At 36.5% G+C, this 22,124-nt stretch overlaps 1 protein-coding gene across 2 annotated transcripts in view; it reads left to right on the top strand.

The window, feature by feature from the left end:
• ENPEP (glutamyl aminopeptidase) overlaps positions 1-22,124 on the top strand; it is a 113,104-nt gene that overhangs the window by 20,933 nt on the left and 70,047 nt on the right. For both annotated transcript variants that reach the window (XM_074228708.1, XM_074228707.1), the window contains exons 2-3: positions 6,284-6,425; positions 11,729-11,860. In XM_074228708.1, coding sequence (XP_074084809.1) covers positions 6,284-6,425; positions 11,729-11,860 — 274 coding nt within the window. The remainder of the gene's footprint in view (positions 1-6,283; positions 6,426-11,728; positions 11,861-22,124) is intronic.

Below are 22,124 nucleotides of genomic sequence, written 5' to 3'. Positions count from 1 at the left end.
TTATATGTAATATATAATATATAAATAAATATCTTTTGTTCCTTCCCTTTGATCTTCTTGGGGTATATGCCTATAGTAGGTCAATGTATTGAGCTGTTTTCTTTTACTGTACTATACTGATGAGAGTAGTTTGGAAAGTTACAATAATATAAAACAAAAAAGGGGAAATTAGGTAGCATAGTGTTTAGAGCACTGGACTTGGAACTAGGAAAACTCATCTTTCTGAGTTGAAATCTGGCCTCTGATACTGGTGTGACTCTGGACAAGTTACTTAACTCAGGTTCTTCATCTCTTTGTTTTTTTTTTTTTTTTGGAAGACCAATGAAATACTGAGAGTGATGTTTTAACTTGTATGTAGATTGAACTCATCTGTAAAATGAGCTGAAGAATATATATATATATATATATATATATATATATATATATATATATTTATATAGGCTTACTTGGGGATATCTTAGGGGCATGTGGGCAGGATGGACTGATTATTTGCATTACCAAGCATTCTTGCCATCAGGCCCTTAAGGGAAAGAAATAAACTTGTATACATTGGCCATTCATCATGTGTTAAGTATTTACAAATATTATTTGATGATAAGATATATTAAGTGATTTATTATGTATAATTATACATTTCACATATAGATGATATCATTTTCTCCATTTTATAGTTGAAGAAGTTGATAAAGAAAAGATTATGTGATTTATTCTCCATTTTATAGTTGAAGAAGTTGATAAGGAAAAGATTAAATGATTTGTTTAGGGTCACACTGCGAAAAAAGTGTCCAAGGTCAAATTTAAGCTCTGTTTTACCTGACTCTACACTTAGACTTCCACCTTTACTGACTTTTTCCACCCTTTTCAGAGGAAAATGAAAGTAAAACTCTTCTTGAATTGATCAAGAGATCAGTTTATAGAGTAAAAATGAGAAAAGGATTGAGACATTCCCTCTACTGTCCTGGTTTGAGGAAGTCATATTCTTCAGAAGGGTGTGGTTGTGAGGATAATAATTTTGGTCTGAAATTGGGTCATTAGTATTCTTGTGGGGGAGAGGAACTCCCTCTAAAAATGAATATTTATATTTGCTCTGCAATTTATCTGTTGAAAGGCTTGCCTAGGCCTTAGGACTCAGAGATCCCCCACATACCAGGGTGTGGACTTGATCCCAGGTCTTTCTGTCACTTATCCACTATGTCTGCCTTTGTCAGAAATAAGCTGAGAACTTTAAGAAAACAGATAACTTGTTTTTTTCTATTTCATTAGCAACCACTGTTTTTTATTTTTAATTTTTTTAAATGAACAAAATTTCATTTCTTTTCCTTCCCACTCTCCCCCAACTGCCAGGAAAAACAATAAATAAAATCTTTACATCAGATCTGCATAGGCAAGCAAAACAAATTCCTTCATTGTCCATAGCCTTGACCTTGAACCTTCTGTATCCCTGTATCTGCTTGCCTTTGGCAACAATCTGCCTCCATTCAGGCTGCCACCACCTTCAGCCCACTAGCAGAACTGTTAGAAGTCACAAATAGAATCAGCAGATGCTGTGACTGAAGGAAGGGTCGAAAAGGGACAGATAGTCCACATTTTATGAATATGTTTGTTATTTCTGGGGCACAGCTGAGAAAAATTCTGAAATATCGTTTTTAAATTATTGCTTAGACTTATGAATTTCTTGGTGTGGGGAACTCTCAGTGAGAAAAGTCTCACTACCAATGCAGAGTAATACCTAATAGGCAACTTACAGTCTTAGAGACAGGACTGCCCTGCTCTTATAGTCTTAGACAGGCACAATGTATAGAGTGCCAGACCTGCAGTCAAAAAGATTCATTCTGTGTTTAGATCTGACCTCAAATTCTTACTGTGTGATTTTGAGCAAGTCGCTGTCTCATTTTCCTCATGCATAAAATGAGCTGAAGAAGAGAATGAAAAATCTCTTAAGTGTTTCTGCCACACACAAAAAAACCCAAATGAGATCATGGAGAGTCAGACACATTAAAAAAAAAACAGTCTTAGAAAGCAAGATTACAAGCAATATGTGTGTTCATATGTACACATGTGTATTATGTATCTAAGTATACATCATATCATCTACAAAAATTATAGTTTGTTTCCTCATTGTCTATATTTATTCCTTCAATTTCTTTTTCTTGTCTTATTGCTAGAGCTAGCATTTTTGTATATTATTGAAGAATAATGGTGATAGTGATATCTAAATGTGTGCATGTGTCTCACCCACCTATATTTATACATGTATGTAAATATATATATTTACTTGTATATCTTCCTTACTTTGAGATAGGATCATATCTGCTAATATAACAATCAATCATACACTGTACTTAAACAAATACTGGGTATTAGAAACTTTAAGTACTAAAAGTTAAAGAGAAAAGAGTTCCTGCTCTCAACATACTCATAATCAAATGGAGAAGGTAATAGGCAAACAAATATTTACAAACAATCTAAATAAAAGATAAAAAAATAAAATAAAACAATTTCTTGAGGAAAGACATTAAATTTAAGAGGGGCTGGATGAATTTCCTGTAGGAGATGGGATTTTAACTGGTTAAAGAAAGCCAGGGAAGGTGGAGGAAGGAGAGTATTTCATGTGGCATACATATGGTACTAGGTTACCATAACTGAATTTATCAATATAAATGCATTTTTTTGCAGTGTAAATATTTAGAGATAAATTCAACATGATTTTATTATGTTTCCATTGAGGATCCAGGAATAGTAAATGCCTTTCTCTGACCTATAAGGAATAAAGGCATAGCCTTTGTTTTCTGTGAATTGATTGTAAACTTGAGAAGAGAACATTTTCTTACTCTGTGTTCCTTAATCCTTAAAAAGGGACAGTGTTCTAAAAAAAAATCATCAGTGTAGAGAACAGTAATCCTTTCCTTTGACTCTTTCACTTTTTAAAAAAAATACTTTTACTTACCTTACATGCGGTACCATTTTGAATATTTACTCAGGAGAAAGATAAAAGATTCTTTTGTTTCCATTCTATTTTTTGTGTGGTGTATGGATGCATGTGCATGTGTGTGTGTGTGTGTGTGTGTGTGTGTGTGTGTGCGCGCGCACGCGCGCATTTGGGCTAGACCTGGGGTCTCATCAATACAGGGAGCTCCTGACCAGGAAATTCCTTCTATCAATGCAAGAAATGAATGCTTGCTCTATAATTTATAAAAATTCATTGGGTCACATTTGCCTAGAGTCACGCAGCTTGATACATTAAATATTATACTATAATATTTTTATGTCAAAGGAGGCTGTTTTGGCTTAAAAAAAAAAGAAAATAGCTAACATACAAGCAAGACTGCTCAAAATTCTACCTTCTGTATAGGATGGACTCTGGTTTTTGTCCCCTGCATCATACAAAAAGGAATGTGGCATTTGGGAGAGGGGCTGAGACAATGGAATGTACTCCCATCTGATGACAGCCCACAGCTGTCCTGTACTTCTAAGGAATGTGAGAGACCGCCTCTCCCTCTTCAGTTCCTTCTCAAAGAAACTTCTTCACTTGTTTCTCAACCAGGTGGCATCAATTGCTTGTTTATATTCTCATAGATTTAAAACTAGAAAGGGTTTCCTGAATCACCCAGTCTAATTCATTAGAAACAAAAACAAAACCAAACAAGCTTTTAGGGTGAAAATTTTTCTTTTAATTTCAGATCCATAAACTTAAAAAAATGATCATTGTATTTCAATATGTTTTACTTCCTTTTGTTTCTTTTGTATTTTATGCATTTAAAAAATATTCTGAGAAAGGAAGACTATGTGTTTCACCAGACTTCTAAAAGTTCTTTGTTCTGAATCCCCTACTGTAATCTAAAGAATAAAATGATATGTCCAAAGTCAGAGATTTAATAAATATTTGAACTGGAATTTGATCTCAGGTCTGTTAATTCTCAAATCTAAACAAACAATTTCTTTTTTTAGTTGTTTTTTTTTTTTTTTTTTTGCAAGGCAAATGGGGCCAAGTGGCTTGCCCAAGGCCACACAGCTAGTTCATTATTAAGTGTCTGAGGCCGGATTTGAACCCAGGTACTCCTGACTTCAGGGCCAGTGCTCTATCCACTGTGCCACCTAGCTGCCCCTAATAAACTATTTCTTGAGGAAAGACATTAAATTCAAGAGGGCTAGATAAACTTCCTGTAGAAGATGTGATTTTAGTTGAAGTTAAAGAAAGCCAAGGAATAGTACTTGTACCCTTACTCTTATACCATGTCTTAAGATTTAAGAGTTGAAAATGACCATAAATATCACTTCAAAGAATCTCTTAATTTTAACAATAACAAAACTGAGATGAGAGCAGTGATATTGGCTCAGGGTCACAGAGGTAAATGAAGTTGAAATTTGAAGCCAGATTGAGGACTAAAAGTCTAAAGTTCTCTCCATAATATCCTAATGAATCTTTTACCTTTGCACATCCCCAGTCATTTGAATCTGAAGATTTTCTCAAAGTTTTGTTTCTTTTATAAACTAAAAATTTGAGGAAGCTTTAATTCAATCCAACCCTGGGCCTGGAGACAGGAAGATTCATTGTTGTGAGTTCAAATCTGGCCTTAAACGTGTAGTAGTGATGTGAACCTGGGCAAGTCCCTTAACCCTCATCTGTAACCATCACCAGTTTTCCTCATTGTAAAATGAACTAAGAAGGAAATGGCAAGAAAATCCCAAATAGGGTCATGACTCCATTACATATGTAAGCCATTATATGAGACACAAAAGTAAGTATGGTACAGTCTTTATTCTCAGTAGATTTGCCATCTACTAGGAGACATAAGTTAGATCACAATTGGTTTGAATGCAATTCATAGTCTCAGTTATGGCATTAGATATAGAATGTTCTATGAATAGAGTGAAGGAGTAGGTTACCTATGGTCTAAAGTGAACCAGAAAAGGCGTAATGAAAAAAGTGGCATTTGAGCAAGGTCTTAAAGGTTTGGAAGAGTTTGACAGATCTAGGAGGGAAATCCAGGCAGAGGATATGGCATAAGCAAATGGAAAGAAGTGAGAAAATGATGGCACATTTAGGGAAAAAATAAGTAAATTTAAACTGGGTGAGGTATAGAATATTAGAGGAGGTTGGCAAGATGGGGCAACAAAAGACAGGATGAGACATTTTTGTACAGGGCCCTGGAGTTTAGCTTTTATTTTGTAGGAAATGGGAAATCATTAAAAATTTTTGAGCAGGAGATGTCGTGAAGTAGGATAATGACAGTGGGAATATAATTCAATCCAGTTCAATAAACATTTATTGTCTACCTTGTGCCAGGCACTTTAAAGCCCTGGGGTATATAATAAAAAGAAAAACAGTCCCTTCCCTCCAGGAGTTTACATTTTAATGGGAGGGAGGGAGATAACATACAAAAAGAGGCAGAAAAGTACCTCTACTTTCCCACTTACCCAACATGGTGGTATCTTGTTCCACAAGAATGAAATAAAAAACAGGCAGGGCAGCAGGTACAGAATGACCCCCCCCCCAAAGTCCAGTTTCTCTATATTATATATATTTTCTATTCTTTATAAAGGAAGGAATTGGGAGGAGTTTGGTGCTCTCTGCTTCAGCCCTCCAATCAAGAGAGGGGGAAGGAAGCTGTGGGAGGTGATGTCAAGACCATGCTTGAATCAATGAGAATGGTGATGAAATTGGAGATGAGATTAGAGCTTAACCTAGGAAGAGTATCATTTATGGAGTTGACAAATTCCATAGATGCAGAGTGGAGTAAGAAAGGTGATGATGGTACATGAAAGAAATACTTTGAAAGTAGAACTTAGAGGATTTGGCAACTGATTGAATATGAGAGACTATGCAGTCAAAAATGAGGGGTTTGAGTCTGAATGATTGAATCAGGAAAGTTAAGAGGAGCATCTATTTTGGAGGGATGGGAATGGAGATGATAAATTCAGCTTTGGCCATGTTAAATTTGAGGTATAAACAGGACAACTGAGTGGAGATAAAAAGTAGACTGATGGAAATGAGGGACTGGAACTTGGAAGAAAGTTCAGGGCTAGAAGTTTGGCAGTTATCTGATAGGTATTGGTCAGAAATAAAGGGGGTAATGATCCGGATCTTTGGTTCATTAATATACGAAATCCATAAGTGTAAAAATTCTCTGTCCATGGTCACATATTTCCTATGTTGAATTGAACCCAGGTCTTCACTGGGGCTTACTCTCTAAAGATTATGTCATTTGTCTTTTATAGGAATGTGAAACATGGTATCTTGAGTTGAGTCAACATATATTTTGTTTGGTTGTTTGTTTCTTAGGAGTATAGCAGCTACAGATCATGAGCCAACAGATGCACGGAAATCATTTCCTTGTTTTGATGAGCCCAACAAAAAAGCAACTTTCAATATATCTATTGTCCATTCAAAGGAATATAGTGCACTTTCAAATATGCCAGTAGAGGTGAGTATGCAAAAAGATAATAACTTCTCATGAAGACAATTTATGTTCAAACCAAGATGGCTCTCTAACCTTGCCTTTTAGAGCAGAGAATCCATAGGGCTTTAAAATTCAACATTTCAATGTATCCATAGACTCATGAGTATTCCATGCATAGGTATAGATCTTGAATTGATTAAATTAATGAACAAAAAGATTTTGTTAGGTTCTTATTATGTGCCCAATACTCTACTAAGTGCTGGGGAATACAAATACAAACATGAAGTCCCTGTCCTCAACGAGATTATATTCTAATAGAGGGGAAATGACACATAGGGGAATATCTTTTCTTTTGTTTTTTTCAAAAAAGATGCCATTTAATTTTCAACCAGAAGACTCATTAAGTTCATAGAATGAATAATACTCTAACAGAATAGTCTTGATCACATCTGTCATTCTATTCTTAAAAACTTAAATTATCTAATAAAAGTTACCACAGGACAATTGGATCTATACTTGAATTATATCCAATATTTTACAGTAAATTAAAGCACTCTAAAATAGTTTTATAAAATTAGATAGCATTCAGGGGAATTTCATTGGAGCATTTTTGGTTTGGAAAGTTACAGAAAGACTGAGTGGAGTCATGGTTCAGGGGATTGAAACTGCCTTTCCAGCACCAATGGCAGTAGTGATTTGATTTTAATTTCAGAATCTTCAAAACTTAATACTCAAACACATTAATATTAATTATTTTAGTTTCTGTAAGGTAATAGGGGTTAAGTGACTTGCCCAAGATCCCATGCCAAGATAATTATTAAGAGTCTGAGTCTGGATTTGAATTCAGGGCCTTCTGACTCCAAGGCTGGTGCTCTGTGCCACCTAGCTGTCCCCTCATTAATATTAAATTAATTAAAACATCAATATTTTATAAGGAAGACAAAACATCAAGGGAAATTTTTTTTTAATTTAAGGCAATGGGGTTAAGTGACTTGCCCAAGGTCACAAAGCTAGGCAATTATTTAAGTGTCTGAGATTGGATTTGAACTCAGGTCCTCCTTACTCCAGGGCCGGTACTCTATCCACTGAACCACCTAGCTGCCCCAAGAGAAATTTTTTTTCCCTGTTTCTTTTTTTTGTGAAAGACTATTTTGAATTTTACAATTTTTCCCCTAATCTTGCTTCCTTCCCCAACCCCCCCAACAGAAGGCAGTCTGTTAATCTTTACATTGTTTCCATGCTATACACTGATCTAAATTGAATGTGTTGAGAGAGAAATCATATCCTTAAGAAAAAAATATAAAATATAAGAGATAGTAAGATTACATAATAAGATAACAGGTTTTTTTTTTAAATTAAAGGTAATAGTCTTTGGTTTTTGTTTGAATTCCACAATTCTTTCTCTGGATACAGATGGTACTCTCTTTCACAGACATCCCAAAATTGTGCCTGATTGTTGTACTGATGGAATGAGCAAGTCCATCAAGGTTGATCATCACCTCCATGTTGCTGTTAGGGTGTACAATGTTTTTCTGGTTCTGCTGATTTCACTCAGCATCAGTTCATGCAAATCCTTCCAGGCTTCCCTGAGTTCCCATCCCTCCTGGTTTTTAATAGCACAATAGTATTCCATCACATACATATACCACAGTTAGCTAAGCCATTCCTCAATTGAAGGACATTCACTTAATTTCCAATTTTTTGCCACCACAAATGGGGCTGCTATGAATATTTTTGGACAAGTAATGCTTTTCATCATCTCTTCAGGGTATAGACCCAGTAGTGGTATTTCTGGATCAAAGGGTTTGCACATTTTTGTTGTCCATTGGGTATAATTCCAAATTGCTCTCCAGAAAGGTTGGATGAGTTCACAGTTCCACCAACAATGTATTAGTGTCCTAGATTTCCCACATCCCTTCCAACATTGTTCATTGTCCTTTCTGATATATTGGGCAGTCTGAGAGGTGTGAGGTGGTACCTCAGAGATGCTTTAATTTGCATCTCTTTAATAAGTATTGATATACAGCAATTTTTCATATAACTATGGAGCACTTTGATTTTCTCAGCTGTAAATTGCCTTTGCATATTCTTTGACCATTTGTCAATCGGGGAATGACTTGTTTTTTAAAAAAATTTGACTCAGTTCTCTGTATATTTTAGAAATAAGTCCTTTGACAGAAATACGAGTTGTAAAAATTGTTTCCCAATTTACTACATTTCTTTTGATTTTGGTTACAGTGGTTTTGTCTTAATCTTGATAGTGTGATTCCAAATTATTCTTACTAGGGTTTTATTTTTCCTCAAGCCACAATTTTTCTTTTCCTCCTCCATCTGAGGGAAGTTCTTTGGAACCCATAGAATCTTCTAAATCAGTGTGATTTTTACTGATCTGAAAAGATCCTTTCCACCAACTTAACTGAAAGTTAACTAACAATTAATCATGGAATTTGTAGAAAAAATAAAATTAATGACCCAGGATTCTTGGTCCAAAAGAAAATGACTATTGATGGAACTCTTAAAAAAATTACAGATTAAACACACACATCTAGTACATTATATATCTAAATGCATAAATACATAGAATTTATGAAAGAAATTACAGAAAGAAAACTCAAAAAGTTTTTATTAAGGGTTGTTTGGTGCCAAACATTGTGCCATCAAAGAGTTTATATACCAATATCTACTCCATTGAATATGTCCAGTATCCCCTGCATTTTACAGTCAGAAACATTGGGTTTTTGTCCCTAGCAGGCAATTAATTGCTTTAAGGACTGGGGAATTTGCCCAAGGGTAGGAAATAAAAGGTGCCATTGACAAGAATTGTTTGAGCATGATTCCCCAACATAGCCACAAATCATGCATATGTACTTCTATGTTATGGATTATTCAACACAACCTAAAAAAAAAGTGAAGGTGGGAGGGAGTGGTCTTCCTCTCCAATGGTACCATCTGAGGAGCATCAACCACAGTGATCTGGGGGCAAAAACAATTGGTAGTTTGGGGATACCAGACCATCTGGGAAATGGTAAAAATACTTAATTAAATCTAGGAATTCTGTCATCTCTCAGTATTCATTTCCTTAAAATAAGGGCTTGAAGGATGAGGACATTTCAAAAGGGCCAAGATTAGGAGAAAAGGTTCTAAATCATAGTGCAAAGGTCATGTTTTCCTGGGAATGTCTGTGCCTTTCCCCATCTTTTTATTCCTCCAGAAACTTTGTTCTCCCAAGCTGCTTAAAATTTCTCTGAGGTGAGGAGGGAGTAGGGTAGGGTGGACTTGGGACCAAGGTGCACCTGGAAGGACCAAATAATCTCTTATTCTTGCTTAGTACTTTTCTGTAATCTTAAAACCAGAATCTCCTGCCTTGGAAGGGCCCCCTCAAAATCAGGGGAACCCAAATTTCAGCAACATATTATTTCCATGACCCACTTGGGCAGCTTCCAGGAAACCAAAGTCTTTGAGTTCTAGCACTGAATACACCAATTCAATCACTTTACTGATAATTAAGACCATCAAGAGACAAGTTTTCCATACCCTGTAATCACAAAGTTGTCCAAAAAAATCACCATACTGGTGTTCTGTCTGGCATTACTGAAATTCTATGGCATCTTGCTGAGATGGAAGGCACCTACATCCTAAAGGCCAAGGATTCCCATGGCATCAGGGCCATTGCCAGAAGTCCTATTTCCTAGTAGTTCAGGTCTCGGGGTGATGATGGTTTTGGAAAAGGCAGTGAGAAGGATATCTTTACACAATATTCCCCTCACTCTAATAAACATAATGTACAAGGCATGCCATCATTCAATCATTCTTCAATTACATAGGACAACAATCTCCTTATGGAAATGAATCTGGACAGTAGGGCAGAGTATTGTGATAGGTCTTCATTTAGAGGAGGCACTGATTCCATGTAGGTGGGAACTTTTCTTTTTAGTTTTTGCAAGGTAATGGAGTTAAGTGACTTGCCCAAGGTCACATAGCTAGGTAATTAAGTGTCTGAGGTCGGATTTGAACTCAGGGACTCCTGACTCCAGAGCTGGTGCTCTATCCACTGCATCACCTAGCCACCCCTGGTGGGAACTTTTTATACCCTTATATGACTATAAGACTTTGGACCAAAGAAGACTAGGATGACTTTGTGACTTTTTAAAGAAAACAATTCTTTTTTGGGAAAATAGGGAACACTGATCCTATCACAATCCCTCAGTCCTGGCTCTCAGGTTTACAGTAGGAGTGACTACACCCTAATTTCCTGGTAATGGGGGTTCTAAGGCAGGCACATGTTGAAGAAACAACTGACCCAAGTATCTAATTTATCAAAACAAATTTTTAAATCAAAATTAAATATTATAAGATTATATTGACCAAAGTTGGCACTGAAGGAATCTTTGCAGAGGTGCAGAATTATTGACTTGGAACTCTGAACATACTTTCAGATTAGACTGATAAGTTGTTTGTTTTCCTGAATTCATTGTTCTCATAAAAAAGGTACTCTTAAGGTGATTTGGAAACAAAAGATATCACTAACTCTTAAAAGAATTATTAGTTTAATTATGAAATTGCCAAATCTTAGAGTTAGACACTCCTCCCTCCATAATTAGCATTATATCTCTCCTGCAGCCTGAAGTTCCTCCCAATGATCTCTCATGCCACTTGCCTTAGAGGTACAGTATTTGTCTCAGGTACAAAATTTCTGGTTACATCTATTAGGCAATGGTGTTTTTCTCTCTCTCTAGCTCCAAGGCAATACTAATTATCACATTCCCAAAAGAGTGAAAGAGGCAAGGTGCTCTTCATATTCAGGAAAATGATTATTGATTACTCTTCTATTAAAATACAATTGAATTTACAAATATATATATTGAGGAATTGCTTTATCTAAGTCACAAGGAAGAATAGCTCTTTTTTGTCCTCTGTGTGTGTGTGTGTGTGTGTGTGTGTGTGTGTGTGTACCTAGGAACTGGAATTGAATCTGCAATTTCATTTGTATCAGTAGCTCTCGAAAAAAGAAATTTTATCTTCCAATGCAATTGGGTACCTTCTCTTAAAGTCTTTGTCATTTAGTGCACTGAGAGGTAGAGACTCATCCAGTGCCACTGAGCAAGTATGCCTACAGACAGCTCTTGAACTCCAAGACCAGTTCCTTACACATTCTATGATGCTGTTTGTTGTTCTATGGAATGGAAATAAATAATCTGACAGTAGTGTTGATTCTTGTTATGACAAATTTAAAGAGATAATAGTAAATGGGAAACATTTATCTAATTTAGACATAAATGATGATAATGATACTAACAAATAAAATGATTTTTTTTTATTTTCTGAAGAGAGAAGAGAATGTGGATGATAAATGGAAGAGAACAATTTTCATGAAGTCTGTTCCAATGAGCACATACCTGGTGTGCTTTGCTGTACATCAGTTTACAAGTGTTGAGAGAATTTCAAAGCGTGGAATTCCTGTAAGTTATATTTTCAAACTTTCAATATTTTTCACATGTGCTTTTGGGAGAAGAGAATTTTCTTTTTCTTCTTTTTCATTATTTTCTTTCCTTGAGAGTTAGCTTTGCACAGAGAGTCAGAAAAATCTAGTCACTCAAAGATAAACTAGCTTCAAATTTTTTAAGACCAAAGGAGTGCAGTTCATGACTCTTAAGTGTTACAATTATCAAATCAAGAATCATTTATTATGTATTTTCTATTTACCAGACAATGTGATAAAGTGCTGGGAATACAAATACAAATATAACTCTGCCCTCAAAAAGTTTATATTCTAATAGTGGAAGAAAATGCTGAAAAGTGGGATCCTGTGTGGGAGGGTTGGGGGTAGTAGAGAAAGACATGGTAGAAAAAGTCTAGACATGAGAGAATCAAGAGTAGAACTGAAAAAGGAATAAAGATATTGCTACCCTGGATACTTTCCCTAAAATGGAGATTGTCTGACATCAGAGTATACTTCCAGTGTGAGAAGTCCTGCAGTATTATGACCATAATACAGCAACCAAACATTTGTTGTGCCACATGTGCCAATCATATTGCTGGTGATACAAAGAAAAAAAAAAAGAACAGATGTAGTCCTTTAGAAATTTGCAGATGGTTGACATGAGAAACAAACATGTGCTTAGAAAAGACATTAAAAACTCATTGAAAATTAGCTATTGTGGAAATGTTTAACATGATTGTTCATGTGTAACTTGCTATCCTGGGAGGGGAGCTGAAATTTGGACAAGGAACAAGAGTATCTCTTGCTACCATTGAGGGAAAAGAAAGGGTATTTCCTGACTTCTTGTGATTCTGACTCATAGATAACTAGGATGTAATCATGCTATAGACATAGATTTCCTTAAAATTTTCCATCTGTTTCTTACTGTTTTTATCTGGAATTCATATTAGAGGGATATAACCAATGACCCCTTAGCATGCACTAAATTCAGTGGAGGGAGGGTATTAGCCATGAACATGTATGCCCCATTTAGGTTGTTGTTCAGTCATGTCCAGGTCTTCGTAACCCAGGGAACTATACTATCCATGGAGTTTTCTTGGCTAAGATTCCAGGTTGATTTGCCATTTCCTTTTCAGATGGATTAAGGTAAATAGAAGTTTAGTGAAGAAGTTAGGCCTACAGTCACATAATCAGTAAATATCTATTGTTGCTGTTTAGTTATTTCTAAATAGCTTTGTGACCCCACTTGGGGTTTTCTTGGCAAAGATACTGGGTATGGCTGCCATTTCATTCTCTAGCTTATTTTACAGATGAAAGAACTAAGGAAAACTAATCAGAGAGCTAGTAAGTGTCTGAGACCCAATTTTATCTCAGGCAAAATGAGTCTTCTTGACTCCAGCCTCAGCACTCTCTCCACAGTTCCAACTAACTGCTAGTAAATAACTAAGACTGAATTTAAATTCAGCTTCATTCACTTAAACTTAACCTTTTGTCCACCTAGCTGCTTCTCTAGGAGTATATTTCCCAAGAGCAAATGTCCCCATTTAAAGTTACAGTCCTTATCCTGCTGGTAAGCATTAACTTTAAGATGACCTCCCATCACAGTAAAGGGCACTCCTAGTAAATGTCAGTGTGAGGTGTGAAAATGAAACACCACAGGGAAAAGCAAGACCTTTCTACCTTGTGTTGGACATGCAGATTATTGCCATTGACCTTTTCCTTGCTTAATATAGCAATGAGGGTTTTATTTAAGATTGTTCTTGGCTTCCAGTACACAACAGATGTGTGTGTTCTTTGCTAGCGATAGCTCTTTTTCTTCTCTAATTCCATTGCATCTACATCCATAATTATGGATTTATGGTAAAATGGAAAATAAATTGTATTCAGTTGGTTTGAAAACTTTATTTTGGCAATCTAGACAAAGTTAAATGAAAGGCTTAGAAATCACAGAAAATAATTTTGGTGATGTTTAACATATAAAAGAGCAGTTAAGTGACACAGTGGATAGACCATTGGGCAAGGGATCAGAAAGACCAGAGTTCAGACCTCAGACACTTCCTAACTATGTGACCCTGGGCAAATCTCTTCCTGCATAAAACTGGAGAAGGAAATGACAACCACTGAAGTATCTTTGCCAAGAAAACCCAGTAGACAATGTGGTTTTTCAGAGTCATACAGAGTCAAATATGATTGAATGACAGAATAACAACAAATGTCATATGAAAATAATATTACTAATGCCTAAAAGAACAAAGAAAATATGCTATCAATATGTGTTCATAATTGGAATATATAATGACTTAAAGGTGGTCATGGAAGTTGCAAATAAAAATGGATAGATTTTAGATGAAATTACATCTCATTTAACATCAATCATGGTTGTTATTTTTTTTAAAAGTAAATTAATTTTTTTGGTTATATTTTAAACTCTATACTGTCTACCTTCCTTCTTCCTCATCCTGTGCTGGAGAGGGCCACCATCATTATATATTTGTAGAATATTCCATGCATATTTCTATTTATCACTTCTTCTGGAATAGCATCTTCCTTCCTAGGTACTTTGTAGTTGAATTTAATATTCATAATACTCAGAATAGCTTACTCATTCAGTTATTCTTTGATTAAAATTGCTGTTATTGAGGGCAGAGCCAAGATAGCAATAGAAGAGCCTCTCTCCATAATATTTCAAAAGTCTTAAAAATATGACTCTAACTAAATTTTTGAGAGACAGAACCCACAGAAAGTTCCAGTGAGGCAATTCTCCAAATCAAGGTAACCTGGAAAATAGTGGAAAGGCTCTGCTCCATGGGGTTAGAGGCATGGCCTGCCAGAGTGAAGAAACTTCAGCCTCCTGGAGGCAGCTCCAGGGTGCCTGGATGTCAAGGCTCACAGCAACGGGGGGGGTTTCCTGACCTACACCCTGGGGAGCACCCAGCACAAATTGGAGGATCAGTGGAGGGGACTTCTGCCAGAGCAAGTGTGAAGCCCAGGCCTTCAGGGTAGTTGTTGCAGTCAGCATGGTCAGCTCAGCAGCAGTGGTCTCCTGCCAGCCCAGATCAAGGAATCTGAAGCAGGCATGGAGTTAGTAAGCAGGAGTGGAGCATAAGCACGAGCCCCCAGGCAACTGAGCCTTGAGTGCTCAGCCTACAGAAGGTAGGGGAGAGGAGAGGGCTCTGACCACATTCAGATCCTGATCGCAGTCTAGGCCCCCTTGTAGAACACCCCCCCCCTTAGCCCCATGGCAGAGGGGTGAACTTGTGGTCATTCACAGACCACGAGAGAAGTTAGAGCTTCACACATTGAAATCCTTGTGGAGAGGGTGTCTCAATAACACTCAAAAGCTCAGGAAGCACCCCAAAACCAGGCACAGTCTGGAGAAATGAGTAAACAGAGAAAAAAGAGGAACGCCATTGAGAAATACATTGTCTATGATCCCAAGAAGGATCAAAATACTCAATCTGAGGATGAGGAAGTAGAAGCTCCTGCATTAAGGACTTCAAGAAAAATGGAAATTGGGCTCAGGCTATGCCAGAGCTCAAAAAAGATTTTGAAAATCAAGTAAGGGAGTTAGAAGAAAAATTGGGGAAAAAATGAGAGAGATGCAGAAAAAACATGAAAAAGAAATCAGCTTAGTCAAAGAGATAAAAAAAATGCTGAAGAAAATAACATGTTAAAAACCAGCTTAGGTCAAATGGATAAAACAGCTCAAAAAGTTATTGAGGAAAAGAATGCTTTAAAAAGCAGAACTGGCCAGATGAGAAAAGAGATAAGAAAACTCTCTGAGGAAAACAAATCCTTCAGATCTAGAATGGAGCTAAAGGAAGCTGATGACTTTATGAGAAATCAAGACAAATCTCTTATTCCAAAGTCCATCTGTTGCCCTGGACTGTCAATTTCCCCTTGGTGACATCTCTCACATTCACCCCATCACTCTTCTGACATTGCTTCCAGCTTCCATGTGGCCCTCATCACTTCATACATGGATTATTGCAGTAGTCTACTTCAACACTGAAAGAATGAAAAATTAGAAGAAAATGTGAAACATCTCATTGAAAAAACAACTGATCTGGAAAACAAATTCAGGAAAGATAATTTAAAAATTATTGAGATTCTTGAAAGTCATATCAGGAAAAGAGCCTTGACTACAGGAAAATTGCCCAGATATACTACAAGCAGAGGGCAAAATAGAAATTGAGAGAATCCACCGATCTGCCCCTGGAGATCTCCCCCAGAAAGAGATCTGAAAAAAAACCCAACCCCCAGTAATATTATAGCCAAGTTCTGGAACTCCCAAGTCAAAGAGAAGCTATTACAAGCAGCCAGAAGGACACAATTCAAATATCGTGGAGGTGCAGTCAGGATCACACTTAGCAGCAACTACATTAAGGGCTCATAGGGCTTGGAATATAATATTCTGGAAGGCAAAAGAGCTTGGAATGTAACCAGCAATTAACTACCCAGTAAAACTGAACATCCTCTTCCAGGGGAAAAGGTGGACTTTCAATGAAGCAGGGAGTTTCAATTGTTCCTGTTGAAACAACCAGAGCTGAACAGAAAGTTTGATCTTCAAATACAGGGCTCAGGTGAAGCATAGAGAGTGGAGGAGAAGGTAAAATATGAGGGACTCAATGATGATGAACTGCATGTATTTCTGCATAGAAAAAATGATACTGATCATATTTATATAAAATTTCTCTTTTAATAGAGCAGGTAGAAGGAGCTTTTATAGATGAAGCACAGGAGAGAGCTGAATTTGAAGATATAATATATTGTAAAAATGGAGTCAATGGCTAAAAGGGAAATGTACTGGGAGTAAGAGAAAGGAGAGGTAGAAAAGTCTAAGATACTTCATATAAAAGATTTTTCCTTTTTACAATGAGCTATTGCAAGGATATGGAAGGGGAGAAGGGAATCTTTGCTCTCATCAGAGGTGGCTCGGAGAGGAAACAGCATATACACTCAATGGGGTATAGACATCTAGAGTAAAAAGTAGAGAAAGGGGAGTGGGGAAGGGGAATGTGAGTGATGGAGGAGAGGGTGGATTGTGGGGGTCAGATATAACACATTTTCTTTTTTACTTCTTGTAAGGGACTGGGATTAGGTGGCCTGTCCAGGACCAAGGGACTGGGTGGTTGCTGGGTCTCAGAGGCAGTATGTGAGCTCAGGGGTTTCTTGGCCCCAGGGCCAGTTAAAAGTATGCTGCACCACTCAGCTACCCTACAGCACATTTTAGAAGAGGGACAGTGTGAAAGGAGAGACAAAATATAGTATATGGTAGTGGGGAGGTATGAATGGAGGGAGTTGCAATCAGCAGTAGCAACAGTGGAAAAATATGGAAGTAGCTTTTGTGATGGACTTATAAAGAATGTGATCCACCTGAGACAGAGCTGGTGGTGTTGGAACACAGACTGAAGTACATTTTTTTCACTTTCCTTTACTTTATTTCTCATGACAGTCTATATTTTTTTGAGGGAGGGGGCATTATATTTACTCTTAAACGAGAATATTTTAGTAATGTATTAAAAAAAATCATTTGTACCAAAATAACAATAAATTAATTACTTTTTATAAAAAAAGAATTGCTGTTATTGTATAGGCCCATTCTCTTGGCTTTGTTCATTTAACTCTTCATTATTTCATGCTAGTCATGGATTTTATTCTTTGTTAGGTTTTCTGATAGTGGTCATGAGTTGATGGCAACTCATCCTGGCTTTCTCTTTTTGCGACCCATTTAAAGACCCACAATAAAAAAAACTTGCTTCTGACCTTATCATTCCATTAAAATTATAATCTTCAAAGTTATCAGCAATCTTTTAGTTGACAAATCCAATGGACTTTTTTCAATCTTCATTCTTAATCTTTCTTCAGCCTTTTATGTAGGCAATTACCCTCTCCACCTGGATGGTCTACTCTCTCTTAAGTTTTTAGGTTACTATTCTCTCTTGTTTCTCCTACCTCTCTGACCATTCCTTTTTAGTCTGCTTTGTCCTTATCCAAACCATGACTTCCCACCAAAGATGTCTTATAGGTTTCTCTCTTGGACATCTCTTCTCATCAGCTCTCATTAATTACTGTCTCTATGTTGATGAATTTTAGATCTACCTATTTTACTTCTCTGCTTACCTCCACTATTATATCTCTAAAAATCTTTCAGACAGTTCAAATTGTATTCCAATAGAACTCTTAAATTCAATACATCCAAAACCAAATTCCTTATTTTTCCCTTTTACCTCACCACAATCACCTTTTAGAGAGCAATACCATCCTCCCAATTCCTCAGGCTCACTTCACTCCTCACTGTGTCTTATTCCAATGTCCATCTGTTGCCCTGGACTGTCAATTTCCCCTTTGTGACATCTCTCACATTCATCCCATCAGTCTTCTGACATTGCTTCCATGTGCAGGCCCTCATCACTTCATACATGGATTACTGCAGTAGTCTACTTTCCTCAAGTGTCTGCACTCACTAATCCATTCTCTAGACACCAAAGTGATTTTCTAAGGTGAAGATCCAGTCACTTATTCAATGTCACTCTCCGTCTCCATAAATGCCAGTGACTCCTTGTCACCACTGGGATCAAGTACAAAATCCTCTGGCATTCAAAGACTATATCATATGTCCTGCCTTTTCAGTAAATTCTTTGGTTTTGTTTTTGCAAGGCAATGGATCCAAGATCACAGTTTTAAAGTAGGATTAGTTCATTAAGGAAAGATATTAAAAAAGAAAAGAGCTTGTACCTTGAACCTTGAGGAATGACTAAAACAGGACAGAGGAGGAAGAAGAGAATTCAGAAAAGTTTACCACCATAGTAAATGGGGGAAACCACAAAACAACAACAAAAATCTTTCACACAAGCCAAGACAGTGATTTTGAGAAAGTTATGTTCTGGCCTGTCCCAAATGGGCTCAGGAGGAAGAAGGATAGCTGCACGTGATTGAGAGAGATAAGAAAGAAAGAACCTAGTGTTTGAGGGAGACATCAAGACAAGTGAACAGGTTTTCAGGGGAATATTTTGGAGTGGAGTCAAAGTGGAGAAAAGATTTGCTTGAGCTCTCTCTAAAATCCCTCTGAAGCAGAACAACCCACAAAAAAATGGGGTAAAACAATTTTCCAACCGGTGGGACTTCCAACTTGGAAGGTTGGCAGGAAAGATTTATTGCACGGGAGCACAGTACAGAATAGGCTGCTCCATCTGACTGGATGCAGTAAATCATTGAATCATTGTATCATTGAATCAATAGTAGTAACAGTTATTTTCAGAGCTCTCAGACCACAGACAGTATGGGGGTCCAACAACTGGTTAGAAGATTACCAATGTCTCTGTTGGCACTGGGGGCAGGACTCTGTGGTTTTTCCTTAAGACTAGACTGCATGGGAGCTGGTACCCTTGTCACAGTTCCAGGACAGAAAAGAGCACTTGTGGTCTTTCATAGACCAGGAGAGTAGTGTGTTTACATATGTTTACATCTCCTCCTAAGATCATACCATCTTGGAAGAATTGTGAAAGTACAGGTCCTTAGAAGTATCTCTGAAGCACAAAACCCCTGCCCCTTGGATCGGTGTGCTCTCTACCCTGAAAGCAGAGCCCCACTTTAGCAAAGAGTTGAAAGTCAAGAAATAGGTTGGAAAATGTACAACAAACAGAAAATAATTCTGACCTTAGAAAATTATTACAGTGACAAGGTGTCAAAACACAAACTTAGAAGAGGGCAAATATGAATTGGTCTCAAGCCACAGAAGTGCTCAGAAGGGAATTTTAAAATCAAGTAAAAAGGTAAAATCAAGTAAAAAGAAAAGAGAAATGAAAGTGATGTAAGAAAATCATTGTAAAAAATCAACAATTTTGTAAAGAAGGCATAAAAAAATTACTGAAAAAACAGCACCTTAAAACAGAATAGACCAAATGGTAAAAAAAGGTACAAAAATTCAGTGCGAAAATGCCTTGAAAAGCAGAATGAACCAAATGGAAAAAGATAAAACAAAAATTCATTGAAAAGATGAACTTTAAAACTAAATTAACAATAAATTAATACTAATAGAATTTTAGTGATAATAATAATAACTAAATTTGAAAAAATAATCAGGACAAATCTTGATTTGTGAAGAATAAGACACAGGCATTCCTAGAATCTTCCATAGGGCGTTGCACAATATTTGATTAACCAATGGTTAATGTTAATGGCTTGAATTGAATTGTGATAAATTGGGGCAATAAGATTATTTTGCTTATGTGAAAATATATAAAAAGAATAAAAGATCAGAGATTTAGACCTAGAAGAATTTAGAGGTCATCTATTTCACACTAATGCCAAAGGAGGTAAAGATTCCTAGATTTCCACAGGTAAGTGAGGATTCCAACTCAGTCTCTAGGACTATTAACTTCACCTTTTTTTTTTAGGTTTTCGCAAGGCAAATGGGGTTAAGTGGCTTGCCCAAGGCCACACAGCTAGGTAATTATTAAGTGTCTGAGGCCAGGTTTGAACTCAGGTACTCCTGACTCCAGAGCTGGTGCTTTTTCCACTGCACCACCTAGCTGCCCCTTAACTTCACCTTTTAAGAGAAATATTTTATATTATTTCAAAATGATAAAGACAATTATTTCTCTAAAGCATGAAGAGTGAAAAAGAATCACTCTTAAGAGAAAAAAACATTTAAACAAAAGAAGATAAAATAGAAAAATATCAGTTGATTCATTATTTTTTTACAGTTTATTAAGGGAATTTTGTTTACATGTCATGTTTTAGGCAAGGCACATCAACTTTTAAATTCAACAAATTATTATTAGCTACTACCTCCATGTCTTTGTACTGACTGTTTTCCCATGAATAAAGTATACTTTCTCCCTCACCTCCATCTCTAAGAATCCTTAGTTTCCTTTAAGGCTTGAGTTTATATACCATTTTGCACATAAAGCCTTTCCTGATTCCCTCAAATACCACTTTCTCTCACTTACTTACCTTTTACCAATCTGTGCATCTCCATATGTATATGTTGTTCCCACAACTAGACAGTAAGTTCTTTCAGAGTGAGAACTTTCTGACTTTTTCTTTGTCCCTAGCACATGGAAGAGTCCCTGACAAATAGTAGGTACTTAATATATGCTTGTATAATATAAGCTTAATATAAGATTTTTATATATGGCATATATATTGAATAAGAAACTAGCTTATCTCATGAAGTTTATATATAGTAGGTTCATGTGACATACAAAAATATGACAAGCAATAAAATGTAAAAGGGAGCTAGGTAGTACAATAGATAGGTCCCTAGATCTGAGGTCAAGAGGTACTGAATTCAGATCCTGCCTCAGACACCCAGATCTGAGTGACTCTGAACAAATCACTTAACTTTTACTTGGCTCAGTTTCCTTGTCTGTAAAAGGGGAAATAATAATACTAGCAGCTACCTCCCAGGATTATTAAAAGGATAGAATGATATAAATATTATAAAGTCTTTTTAAAATATATATTAACTATTATATACATAGAACATATATTAGCTATTGTTATAATAATTATTATTAAAACCAAGCAGTAAATGGCAGAGTATCGGATAGGGATAGTTGATTTATTTCCCTAGATTGCCAACTAGGAAGAAAACAGATTTCCAAGAGTAAAGAATTGTGGCATCTGAGTAAGGCAAAACAGTTTTCAAAAGGTAAATATGAATTGAGACTAGGGTGAAGTAGGGTGGTATATATTAGCATAAACAGCAAGGACTAAGACTTGAAGGCAGGTAAACACAGAATATATATGAGGAACATTGAATTGTCCTATTTAACTGGGAGGAGAAAAGATGCATCAACAAACTAGAAAACAAGTGGTCATTAAATGACTATTATGTTGTAGATATTGTTAGACTCAGTTGATACAAATAAAATAATGAGGTAAACCCTGATCTTATGTATCTCACATTCTACTACAAAACACAATTTATTGACAAAGTGTATGTGTATTGTTTTAGAATGGGGAGTGGGGACCTAAAAATTTTCTGAAATTAGGAGACTGCACTTGAAGAAGATGGGGATTTAAATCTCAAAGAGTGGAGTTCACATTCTATCTTAAAGGAAATAGACTGAAGCTTTTTGAGTAGAGTGACACACAGACACCTAATTTAAGAATATCACTTTGCAGCTTTGTAGAAGACAGTTAGCAGTGGGGAGATTCTGTGAGCAGGGATGTCACTAGATAACACTCTAATAACCCAGGTGAGAGGATATCAGGGATTGAACTAGGGCATTCAGAGATAAGTGATCATATGTGAGAGATATCACGAATATGGA

The sequence above is a fragment of the Macrotis lagotis genome, chromosome 3 (genome assembly GCF_037893015.1).
Source record: "Macrotis lagotis isolate mMagLag1 chromosome 3, bilby.v1.9.chrom.fasta, whole genome shotgun sequence".
Lineage (NCBI taxonomy): Eukaryota > Metazoa > Chordata > Mammalia > Peramelemorphia > Peramelidae > Macrotis > Macrotis lagotis.
This window is presented reverse-complemented; position numbering and strand designations above follow the sequence as displayed.